Consider the following 11754-nt stretch of genomic DNA (forward strand, 5'->3'; position numbering starts at 1 on the left):
TATGCAATTCTGCTTGCCAATTCTCTAAAAATTAATTACTCTCTCTATCTTTGATGACAACTTTGTAGAGTAGTTCTTTCCTTCTAAAATGTAGATTCCAGAAGATAGAACTTTGGTCACCAGGCTAACATGACCAGTGCATTTATCCTTTGAGCTATCTTGTCTATAATGTTAGTTCACGTTCAGTATATGTTATAATTCCTGGGCTTTCGCATTCCTTTTAAACAGGTCTTGCCTGTGTCATCAAAGTTCTTTCTTCTAGCAATTCCATATCTTTTAAGGTAATAGATCCACCCTTAACTGATTTCTCTACAGAGTGAAGAGACATTAGAGAGCATTGAAATCATTCAGATACTTTTCGTCTTTGTTATTTTTTTCTCTCTACAATAAATGTAGGGCTATAACTCACATATTGAGTTGTCTATTGTATGTTAGTGAATATGCCCTTGTCAGTTGTTTTAAATTAGATATAAGTTAATTTGATAAGTCATATGTACCTATATGTATAAATCAATTAGATACAGAGCACAAGTCATATGTACCTATATATGTGTTTATAAAGAAATGTCCTTTCTTCTCACTTCCTTCCTCAGGATCTTATGAGACTGCTTCTATCATCAGAGAGCTGGGAGACAAAGGTACATGCATAGACATGCAATCTTATATTCTTTCCTACCTGTTTTAACATCAAGAGGCATAGACAATAAAGTTATATAACCTTCAAAAAATGCATTATTTCTTTAAAATGTCATTTATTATCATTAGTCTTCTGGCACTATTCAACTTGGTTTATAAGCACACAGTCTTATGATACAACAATTTGAATGTGCTGCCATTGAAGACTGTTTCCATTAGTTGTACTGGCTCACAATTCCATTCTGTTAGCCTTCTAAGATAATACCATCCTACATTTTGAGGAACTGAATTTTGGAATCCAACTGAAACACTTTAGAGTATTATAGTATTAATTCAGTACCTTTAAAATTCATATAATAATAGGATCTTTGTTAGTAGATTTTTGTTATAACTATATTTTTAAAAATTAATGGGGCTGGGCATGTTGGTGCACACCTGTAATCCTAGCACTCAGTAGGCAGACAGAGATGGAACTCTGAGTTCAAGACCATCCTGCTTTACATACGAACTTAATAGCCCAGCAAAGTCTACACAGTTAGATCTTCTCCCTCCATTTCTCCCTCATTTCTTCCCTCCTTCCCTTTCCCTCTACCGCTGTCTCTTTTTGCCTTTGTCTCTCTTTCTCTCAACACACAGACACAGATACAGATATACATGGACACCCACACACAAACACACAGAGGGTGCTGGAAAGATGACTCTGTGTAAGAGTGCTTGTTGGTCTTGCAGCAGACCCGGGCTTGGTTACAACTCCCTAATTCTGGTTCCAGGAATCAGATGCTTGCTTTGTATTCTGTGGGCCTCAGACATGTATATAATCTATATACATGCAGGCAAAACACATAAAATAAATTTAGGAAAGTACTCAAATAAACACTTAGTGTGTATATAAATGTATGTGCCCACGCAATTGTATCCCACTACAGAAATGTGACGGTAAGAGGACAACTTATGTGAGGAGTCAGGTCACTCCTTTTACTATGTGAGTCCTGAAGGTTAAACTCAGGTTAACAGACTTAGCAGCAAGTGTGAGCACACACTGACCCATTCTCACGATCCCCATATAATTGTATCTTATTCAGATACATTTTAAGACTTTTATCACGCATTAAATATCCTTGGTATATACATGTTTGTTATAATCATATCTATCACAGGTAAATATTTTGCTCTTATCTTGCAGCTGGTCACACCTATGAGAAAGAAAACAGTTCAGAGGGCCCTACTCAAAAAAATCTTCGTGAAGCCAGGGAGGAGAATGGCTATAAAACAAAGATAAGGAGTGAAAGAAAGGTATGATGTTTATTTATGTTTCTATTAGCTGCTATGTAACATTGAGTCTTTACAGGAGAGTGATTCATACAGCATCAGTTCATTTACTAAAGAGGGACTTTAGAGTTTATTTATTACAAGTTCTTTTACAGGGGAAAATAGATCTTGGGAAAACAACACTTGCATCCCATTAACTCGGTTCACATTCTTTCTAGTGTGCTCAGTGACATGAGTCTCAGTGTACTCACCTGGGCACAATCCCAGGAGTCAGTGCGCCTGCTCTCAATCCTACTTACAGTTACCTCTGTCCTAAGGAAAAGGCCTTCTCTTGCCTGTGGTGTAACATAACTTCCTTTTAAAATGCATAGAATAGAATTGTACACCACTTAAAAATATATGTGTATATTCAATTCACTTGCTTTGTAACCGGAATGGTAATTAAAATCTTATATAAATGCATAATCAAAGGAATATAAATGAAAACGAAAGATTGAAAAACATGTTAAGAGAGTTGTAATAAGCACTTGTGTTGTTGGGATAAAGCAATGGAGGTGAATGCTTGGTCATGGTAGTCCTCTTCATGTAGGAACATTCTTTCCCCCAGTTACATAAATTCTTTCAGGTGGTATGCTGTGCTTAGTGACAAGTGGCCCTCTGTATACACATATTCTCTTTCAGGTGTATGCTATGCTTAATGACAATTGGGTGAGCCATTTGTTAACTCTTCTAAGTTTTTATATTTGTAATTCAAGGCTGGCATGTTACTTGACAAAAAACTTTGAAAATACAGAACATATAAATTATATATCAGTGCACAGTCCATTTTTCTTAGTGATGCATTACCACAGTTAAGGACATACCTACATGATAAAAAGTTGAGGTCTCAAAGAAGCTGAACTATGTAAAATGTATGTCTTTTCTTCCCTCTAAGAACACTCATTTCTATTAATATTTAAATTAGCATATATTTATTATTATATAACATCAGAGTGTCTTTGTTTCATTCACTTTAAATGGCACTTATCAACTCTGTTATAGAAAGAAAGATACATTTACAGCATTTCACTCAACTACATATTATTAGTATGCATATCCTCATAATTGGTAGTGCCTGTGTTTGTTTTATAGTGCTAATTCTATTTTCTGTAAATTAGTAGGTAAATTTAATAAAACACAATTTAAATCTATTATATGTAAATATGATTTCTTACAGATTCAGCTGTTTTGAATAAAGTTATGCAGTAGTAAATGGGCCTAGAAATACATTTTTAAATGCTAGCCACTCTTTAGTGCTTCATTAGCTCACACTTAGCTGCTCTTCTTCTTAGTTTCCACGCTGCTCTATTTGGGCTGCCTGTTTTGTTTTCCTGAAGTACCTCCTAGAGTAATTTTCAAATGATTCTATGGAGATAAATCATCTCAATATTTACACACCTGAAATAGTCTCATTTTGTCTTGTATTAATATTCAGTTAATAATAGTTTATCAATTTAAATCAATTCCTCTTATGCAACTTGAGGGAAGCGCCTTGCTCTCTTAGGTGCTCCTGCTCTTTGGTTTTGGAGTGATTCTCATTGTGTGTGAAAATAACCAGTGTTGTATGTGCTGCTATATACTAATGTGCCAATATTTTGAAAAAGTATGACAGTCACATTTGCTCATAGAACAGCCCTGTTTATATGATTTGAGGAACTTTAAGGCAGATTAGTGGAGTCATTATTTCATATTCCTAGATGAAAACTTATTCCTGGCTTTGTGAGACTAATTAGTCAAGTCTGAGATCTGAGGTACAAGGAGCAGCCTCGGATTAGAATTTTAAAGCTGAGCGTCCAGTTTTATGTGATGCTAAAGCTCTGTGTTTGATGTAGAGTTAAACCTCCTCTGTTTCTGCCAAGACCTGCCGGGTTCCAGGATACAGAGATAGTGGGGAGAGTGGTATGTGCTCCTCTTTGCTGTTCTGTTTGTACCTTTGAAGATGGAAGAAGAAAAGGTTTTGAGAGGAAGAGAGAAGTTATGTTTTGACTTGAACAATTTTGTGGTATCTCAGAGTTATTTGGACCTGCCAGATACTGAAGTCAGGTTACCTCCATTATGAAACCTTCATACTCATCTACAAACCTCTCTGAGATCTGTGTCCTGTCACAACACTGCCTGCTGGCCTGTGTTTCCATGTTTCTCTTAAGCTGCAGCTCAGCTCTTTCTTTCTTGTACCATTTTCCATGTCGGGCCATGATCTTTGCTCCGTGCTACAAACAACTCCTGGCATGACAGTCAAGTTTCCATAGGGAAGAGTGATGCTTAATTTCACTCTCCATCTCCAAGATTTTCATCTCGATGTTATAGATTGCAGGTAAGGAGTCATTCCACACTGCACTTTACAAATATGGACAGCAAGCATGAGACACGCTGATTTTTGTCCATAGTGTGCATAGTAAGATTTGAGTATGATTCACATTCCCAAGTCTTAGAGGAATAGCCCTTACATGAGAGCTTTGTTTAGAGAGGTTCCTAGTATCCTCCATTCCCATGTTCTCTAATTTTTTTGTCTTTGATATTTATGAAAAGTTTAAAAGAATCAACTCCTTTTAGTAAGTCATTTACATTTTCCAATAGCCTGATACCTCTTCTAGAAAGCAAAATATAGTGTTCTTTCTAAAAAGCCATAAGGAAAAATACTAATGTAGCTTGCTAAAATACATGTTTTTGGGAAACTTCTAATTTAATGTCTCTAGATTTTTTTCTATCTCTTTAGATATTTTTCTTTTTTAAAAAGAGTTACATTTCATTTTATCGCTGATTTGTATCCCTTCTTTCTACTTTTAAATCTGGTAAGATGTATAGTTTACCATCTCAAAATAGTGTTTCATAAACCTCATCTATTTGATTTCATTTTGATATATCATTCCAACATTACCTTTGGTTCTCTACTGGGGGAATCATCCATTTATCATGATAACCCCCTGAATTTGTTTTTATTTTAAAAACTCTATTATTAATTTCCTAGATTTATTTTTGATTCACCATTGACTCCTTTTTCTTAGAAGCGTAGTAATATGTCAATTGATGTAATATTACTTGAATCTCCTTGTCTTAGGGTTACTATTGCAGTAATGAAGCACCATGAACATAAGAAAGTTGGGGAGTAAAGTTGGCTTATGTTTCCACATCACTGAGGGAATTCAGGGCAGGAATTCAAATGGAATGAGCCTCAAGGCTAGAGCTGATGCACAGTCCATGGCTTCTTATTGGATTTTTCCTCGTGCATTGCTCAGCCAAGAAAACTAGCTCAAGAGCGGCCACTATGGCTGGGTCTTTCTACGTATATCATTAATTATGAAAATGTACTGAAGGCTTACCTAAAGCTCAGAGAGACACTTTCTCATTTGAGAGTCCCTTTTCCCAAATATGTCTAGCTTGTGCCAAGTTAACATAAAACTAGACAGCACACTCCTCAAAGACTAATTTTGCCTTTAAATGCTGATCTTCTTTTTCATTTCCTTCATAATATTTCCTTATCTTTAGTTTTTATTTTATTTTATTATTTTTTTCTTAAATTAGTGATTTTTGAGATGTATATAAATACTTTAGATTAGTTTATTAAGCTGTCCACAGTTCATCATTAAAGGTACTTATTTCTGTATACTAATCAAAACTCCTAAAAGAGAAGAGTATTGTCCAAGGTGATAGATGTGGGCAATGGCTATGAGCTCTTTATTACTGGGTAAGAGACAGGTCTGTCGAGGACATGAAAGCAAAGCCTACAGCAAGGATGAGTAGGGTGCTGCATTGACCTGACTATATACACAGGGCAACTGTGGAGAGCAGAGGTTGGACTGTGACAGCATATTTACTGACGCTGGTTTTCCTCTTATTTCACTGTAAATTCACATATAGTAAGGTGCTGGGTCTTCAGAGGAGGACTCCAGCGTTGCTTTAGGTTGTCTCTCTAGTTCCAATGTCTGTATGTACACCACCCCGAAGAGCAGGCTGTTCATTCCTTTCATGGGCAGTTGGGTCTGTATATGGTAAAGCACCCTCATGTGACTTCTGTATGAGGAGAAAGAGAGGAGGGAGAGGAAGAGAAGAGAAGGGAAGGGAAGGGAAGGGAAGGGAAGGGAAGGGAAGGGAAGGGAAGGGAAGGGAAGGGAAGGGAAGGGAAGGGAAGGGAGAATTTTCAAATAGTTGTTTCATGAATCTTACATTTTGCATCTTCACTCAGGCCAAGTAAGAAAAGAAATCAGAATTTCATTCAGAAGATAGGATTAGTTTGCGCCTTTTAAACAAAATACCTTTAAAAGGAGCTTATTACTCTGATAGCAGAAAAGCTAAGTTGTCAGAGTTGAGAGAAACAACCAAGAGCAAGGTGACATAAGATACTGCCACCATCTTTGCCTTGGAGGTACAGTCATTGAACAAGTGTTACTAGACTCTGGAAGATGGGGTCATCTGGTAGGGATTGGAGTGTCCCTACTAGACATGGTAAAGCTGTCAAGGTGGATGTGTAAGCATGGAAGCCAAATGTTTAAATGTGAAAGATTTTGGTTACATGTGAAAGAATTGCTGACCAATAGTGATAGGGGAGAGGTTTTAATTGCTTTTGTTTAACACATAGTTAAAATCACCTTAGCTACACAGTCCATCTTCAGTGTGGTGAAGTGTGACTGGTTTCCATCTCCCTTCTTTGAGTGCCCAGTTGCTGCTTGTCTCTGCTGAGTCGGTGCCTTGGCTTATCTGGGTTCATTACTGCTGGGCTAGCTTCAGCCTGAGTGTCTGTCACTGGTGTTCCTGCTATTCTGAGCTACTGTAATTTACCTGCGGCATTCATGTTTTAATATGGGAGTTCTAAGACATGTCTCAGGTTTTCCCTAACAGCAACTCAGTTTTCCCTTAGTAACCGAGAGGAAAGTAGAAGAGAAACAGATGACTCACAGATAGCAAACATAATATTCAGTTTGATGGCATCTTTCCTTTCTGTCAGGATAGGAACATTTTTCTCTCTCAACTCATGCATCTTTGTAGATGACATCATTGTACGACCGGGAGGAAATCCCATGGAATCCAGTTAAAAATGACAACGAGCAAATTAAACAAGTGCTTCTGTTTCTGAGGACCATTTATTTTCATGATTGTGAGATGAATGTTTGAGGCTATTGATCTTAAATAAATGTAACAATTTAACTTTCAATAAGATACTCTTCTACTTATTGAAAGCTTAGTGCTAATTCCATGGGTGTTAGATCATGGCCATATGTTTGTTTTCTACAATGTACATACTTAAGTCAAAAACATGTTTCTGGAATTCCATGAGAATAAGTAAGGAACTTTGAAAATGTTTGAATTCTTCTAGCACCCTACACACATAATGAACTTGCAACAGTGGTTGCAATTACAGATTATACATGATCAAGCTTTTAGTACTCCATAGCCAAACATTAGGTAGGGACATGAAATGTAACAAGATTCTATGTTTTTAAACACTTTATGGAAGGAAGCCTTGATTTCTTCAGTTCCTGTAAACATGTACATTGATTTTTTTACTTTATTTTTAGGGATGCCAAGGTATACTGCTTCCAATGTAACTATTATATTATAGTAAGACTTCATAAGTAAAGGAATCATGGATATATTTTATTAATGAACAAACATGTATATTTCAAGTATGTATAGTAAGTATGAAACTCTAGAAAAAATAGCCAAGGAATGTGTGCATAGTTCCTGAAAGCTTACTAGTAAACAGAACTGGGTCACTGTATTGTCAATCAAAAAAGATTAGCTCTTCCTGTGACTGATTCATTGAAGTTGCAAATATTTGCATATATGCCACACACACACACACACACACACACACACACACACACACACACACACACACACACAGTAGAACATATGGTGTCTCGCTTTACCACTTTCAACTTTATTTACTTGAGCCAGGGTTTCTCACTAAACTTGGAGCTCTTATTGTAGCCAACAAGCTATATAAACCCAGCCCTCTGTTTCTGGCCACTATGGCATTGGGGTTGCAGGAGCCTGGATGGCCATGCTTGGCCTTTTACATGAAATCCAGGGATCCAAATCAAGTCCTTATACTTGTCTCACAGGTACTTCCCTAATACTAGGATCTCTTCAGCCCCAGGACTAGTACACTTTTAAAGTGCCTGAGGGAGTATACATTGGCCTGAGACAAAGGAATTTAGTACTTTGTTAAGTGAAGGAAAATATTCCATGATTATCTTTATCCACGGAATGAGGGAAAAGCATCCAGGAAGTCAGTGACAATAAACTATTAGGCATTGTCTTGATTTGCTCCAGTTAAAGATACTACATGAAGCACCATCCCTAGATGATGTCTCTCCTCTCTTGATAAGTCCAAAGGATTTTGCTTTTAACTTCACATTCCTTTGTTTTCTGAGATTTTCATATTGCAGTGCAAAATGAATCAGAAGGTCTGTGGGGGTAGATGAGTAGTTTAGTTTTTGAAAGGGTTTTAATCTTAATGGATATATGTAAAATTAACACGGATCACCATGTCTTGTGGTTTGTACTCCTGAACAGGTATGAAGTTACAGAGAGGCAGCAATGGGTTAATGTTCTAAGCTATGTTTTCTTAAATTTCCAAGAGGTTCCAAAACTCTGTGTATCCTTAAGATCATCTATAGGCAGTCAGCACTACACCCCAGGGGCCATTGAACTCTTTTCACAAATCACTTCTTTGGTATATTTATCACAAAATCCAGTGTTTATAAAATGTCATCAAATGTTTTATTTATCCATCCTAAAATAATGATTACTGATGTCCTGTGATGTTTCCAGCTAGTAAAATTTCCTACAGACTGGTTTTAAATTCAGAAGTGAGACTGTCCATCTGGGAGAAACCATATGTCTTCGAGTATCTCTTTGGAGAGACCATACATGCTCCCCTGTCTCCTGGTAGAGACCATACATGATCAAGTTTCTTATGGGAGAGACCATGTGCTTGAGTGTCTCATGGAGACGACCATAAATGCTTTCCTGTCTCCTTGGAGAGGCCATACATGCTCATGAGTCTCAAGCAGATACTTGCCAGTTCATTGGCTCTGCACTGTTTATCCCTTGACATGTTCATCTACAGTTGTAGCAATACATCAAACAGAACATTGGCAGTGTAGCCTGCTGTGTTGTGGAATTTTAGTAGTTTCCCGTTAGACTTGAGGATTGCTCTTTTTTTCTCCCCATAGAGATTAGACAAGGGAATTTTGTGGAAATATCATGGATACTGCCATATTTTCACCCTATATTTAATTTCTGCCAGCTCCTGGCAACCTTCCCAGGGTGTTGTATTTTTCTTGATCAGGAAAAGAACAGTTTTAGAGGTTACCCCTTGACATTTCCCTCCACACAAATACTTATCCCACAGGTCATGAACTAATTGGGTTATTTACCAGCTGCCAAATATATTCTTTCAACGATATGAATATTTTTCTGCCTCTGAACTCTTTCCTTAATTTGAATTATTTTATGTGATTTAAATTTTACTTCAATTAAAATTTTATAAAAATTAGATGTTTCTTATCCAGATGGATTGAAACAAAGGCTACACTGGGGAGAATGCATGGGTAGAAGATAAATGGATGCTTAAACAGTTTTATAATGAAAGTGTAAATAGTTTATATTTTGTTTTTAAAACTTTTAATTATTATTCTTTTATCTTTTTTACAGTGTGGTCTTTATCTCCCTCCTAGTTCACTCTCCCAGTGTTCCTCATTCCATTTCTCCTCCCCTGTCTCCAAGAGGATGTCCTCAACCCTACACCCACCCTGCCAGGCCTCCCCACTCCCTGGGGCCTCAAGTCTCTCAAGGGTTAGGTGCATCTTCTCTCACTGAGGCCAGACCAGGCAGTCCTCTGCTGTGTATGTGTCCAGTGCCTCATATCAGCTGGTGTGTGCTGCCCTGTTGCTGGCTCAGTGTCTGAGAGATCTCGGGGGTCCGGGTTAGTTGAGATGCTGGTCCTCCTATGGGGTCACCCTACTCCTCAGCTTCCTCAAGTTTTCCCTAATCTACCCACAGCGGTCTCCAGTTTCTGTCCATTGATTGGGTTTAAGTATCTGCATCTGACTCTTTCAGCTGCTTGTTGGGACTCTTGGAGGGCAGTCATGTTTATATTTTAAAAGGTCAAATATTAAAAGTTAAAATATAGACCATCTTAATATTTAAATTTTTTAAAAATATTCAGGGTTGTAGCAAAAATGTACTAAAATTTGCTCAGGAAGAACACATATCATTTATAATCAATTATAATAATAAATCTCATAAAAATGCTCAGTAATTGTTTATAAAAAGATTGCTCATTATGGATTACCTTCCAGTGTGATGATAAACAGGACCTGAGCAATACTGCACAAATGTCTTCAGCAAGCACTAGCTGATGGCCCAGACTCACTTAATTCAGTCTATCCAGTCAGCCGTTGCATGCTTGATAGAATAGACTCTTGTGAGTTCATAGGTGTGTGGAAGGCCAGCTCCGGTGTCTTCTGCAAGTACAATGAGGACAGCAATGGGATGCTCTCCACAGAGAACATGCTCAGATTTTGAGGATGGTGTATTCGAACACTGTTTGGGCAAGGATGGTAGGATTCTGATGTCTTTTTGGCAGTGTCTCTCCATGGTTTTCAGAACAGTATGACGGTACCTTGGGAACAGCTAAACAGTTTCCTAAGAGACAGTGACTAATCCTTTACTTGTGGCAAACAGGACAGAGCTGTGTATAGATGCTCTTTTTCCTTAGATTTTGCCATATAATACTTGGGAACTCACACCTATGGGAATAAACTGATCGTGCTTCTGCAGTTGTAATCCTGCCATCATCATAATACAAAACTTGGATTTCCAATTGTGCTGTGAAATGAATCAGTAGTGATCCAGGTTGTCGTTGGCAAAGAAATGTGTCAAGTCCTCTTCTAGATGTCTCCTATTCTGTCACTAAACTGCTTTTATGAGCCAGTAATATTTAAAAATAATGTAGAAATTACACAACATTTTGCATGGACCTTACTTAAAAACTTAATGTATTATATTCATTAGAGTACAACAAAATATGTAACTAAAGCAGTAATGTAACAATACATAATAGCTTCAGCCACCAAATTTAACTTAATTGTTAATCGTATTTTATTAACCAGTAGCACGTACAAAAATAGCTTCTAAAAAACTTAGCTTATACCATGGATATAAACAATATAATGCTCTAATAAGCTGTGGATGAGTTTTCATTTTATAGGTTTATTCTAACTCCTTTGTATATTAAAAATGACGTGCCATATTTTCTCAAGGGATCCAAGTGCTGTTATTTAAAGGCTTCATTTAGTTCTTTTTATTTTTTTCCTCTTGTAAGTCAGTCCTTCAGGGCAGCTTCTACTAGCATTTGCCAGAGTACACGTTGGCGGAGGGTGTTCCGCAGTGTGAAGGACTTTGATCTATGTATTGAAGCTCAAATCTTCCACTTGTTACCTGTATAAACATGGATATTAGTTAACGTCTATGTCTCTATCTCTCTTAAGTGCAAAGAATAAGATACTCACTGTAAAGTTTTGTCAGTATTTAAAGTATATATATATATATATATATATATATATATATATATATATATATATATATCCTCTTCTTTTTTTTTCATTTTTTTTTTATTAACTTGAGTATTTCTTATGTACATTTCGAGTGTTATTCCCTTTCCCGGTTTCCAGGCAAACATCCCCTTCCCTCCCCCCCTTCCTTATGGGTGTTCCCCTCCCCACCCTCCCCCCATTGCCGCCCTCCCCCCGACAGTCTAGTTCACTGGGGGGTTCAGTCTTAGCAGGACCCAGGGCTTCCCCT

The 11754-nt window shown here is 37.2% G+C and overlaps 1 protein-coding gene across 1 annotated transcript in view; it reads left to right on the forward strand.

Annotated features, from left to right (window-relative positions):
* The window catches only part of Spag16 (sperm associated antigen 16), a 523611-nt gene that overhangs the window by 75684 nt on the left and 436173 nt on the right, over positions 1-11754 (forward strand). Inside the window, 3 exon segments of the mRNA XM_032899754.1 lie at positions 594-638; positions 1820-1929; positions 3820-3831. Coding sequence (XP_032755645.1) covers positions 594-638; positions 1820-1929; positions 3820-3831 — 167 coding nt within the window.

This window comes from Rattus rattus, chromosome 4, assembly GCF_011064425.1.
Source record: "Rattus rattus isolate New Zealand chromosome 4, Rrattus_CSIRO_v1, whole genome shotgun sequence".
Lineage (NCBI taxonomy): Eukaryota > Metazoa > Chordata > Mammalia > Rodentia > Muridae > Rattus > Rattus rattus.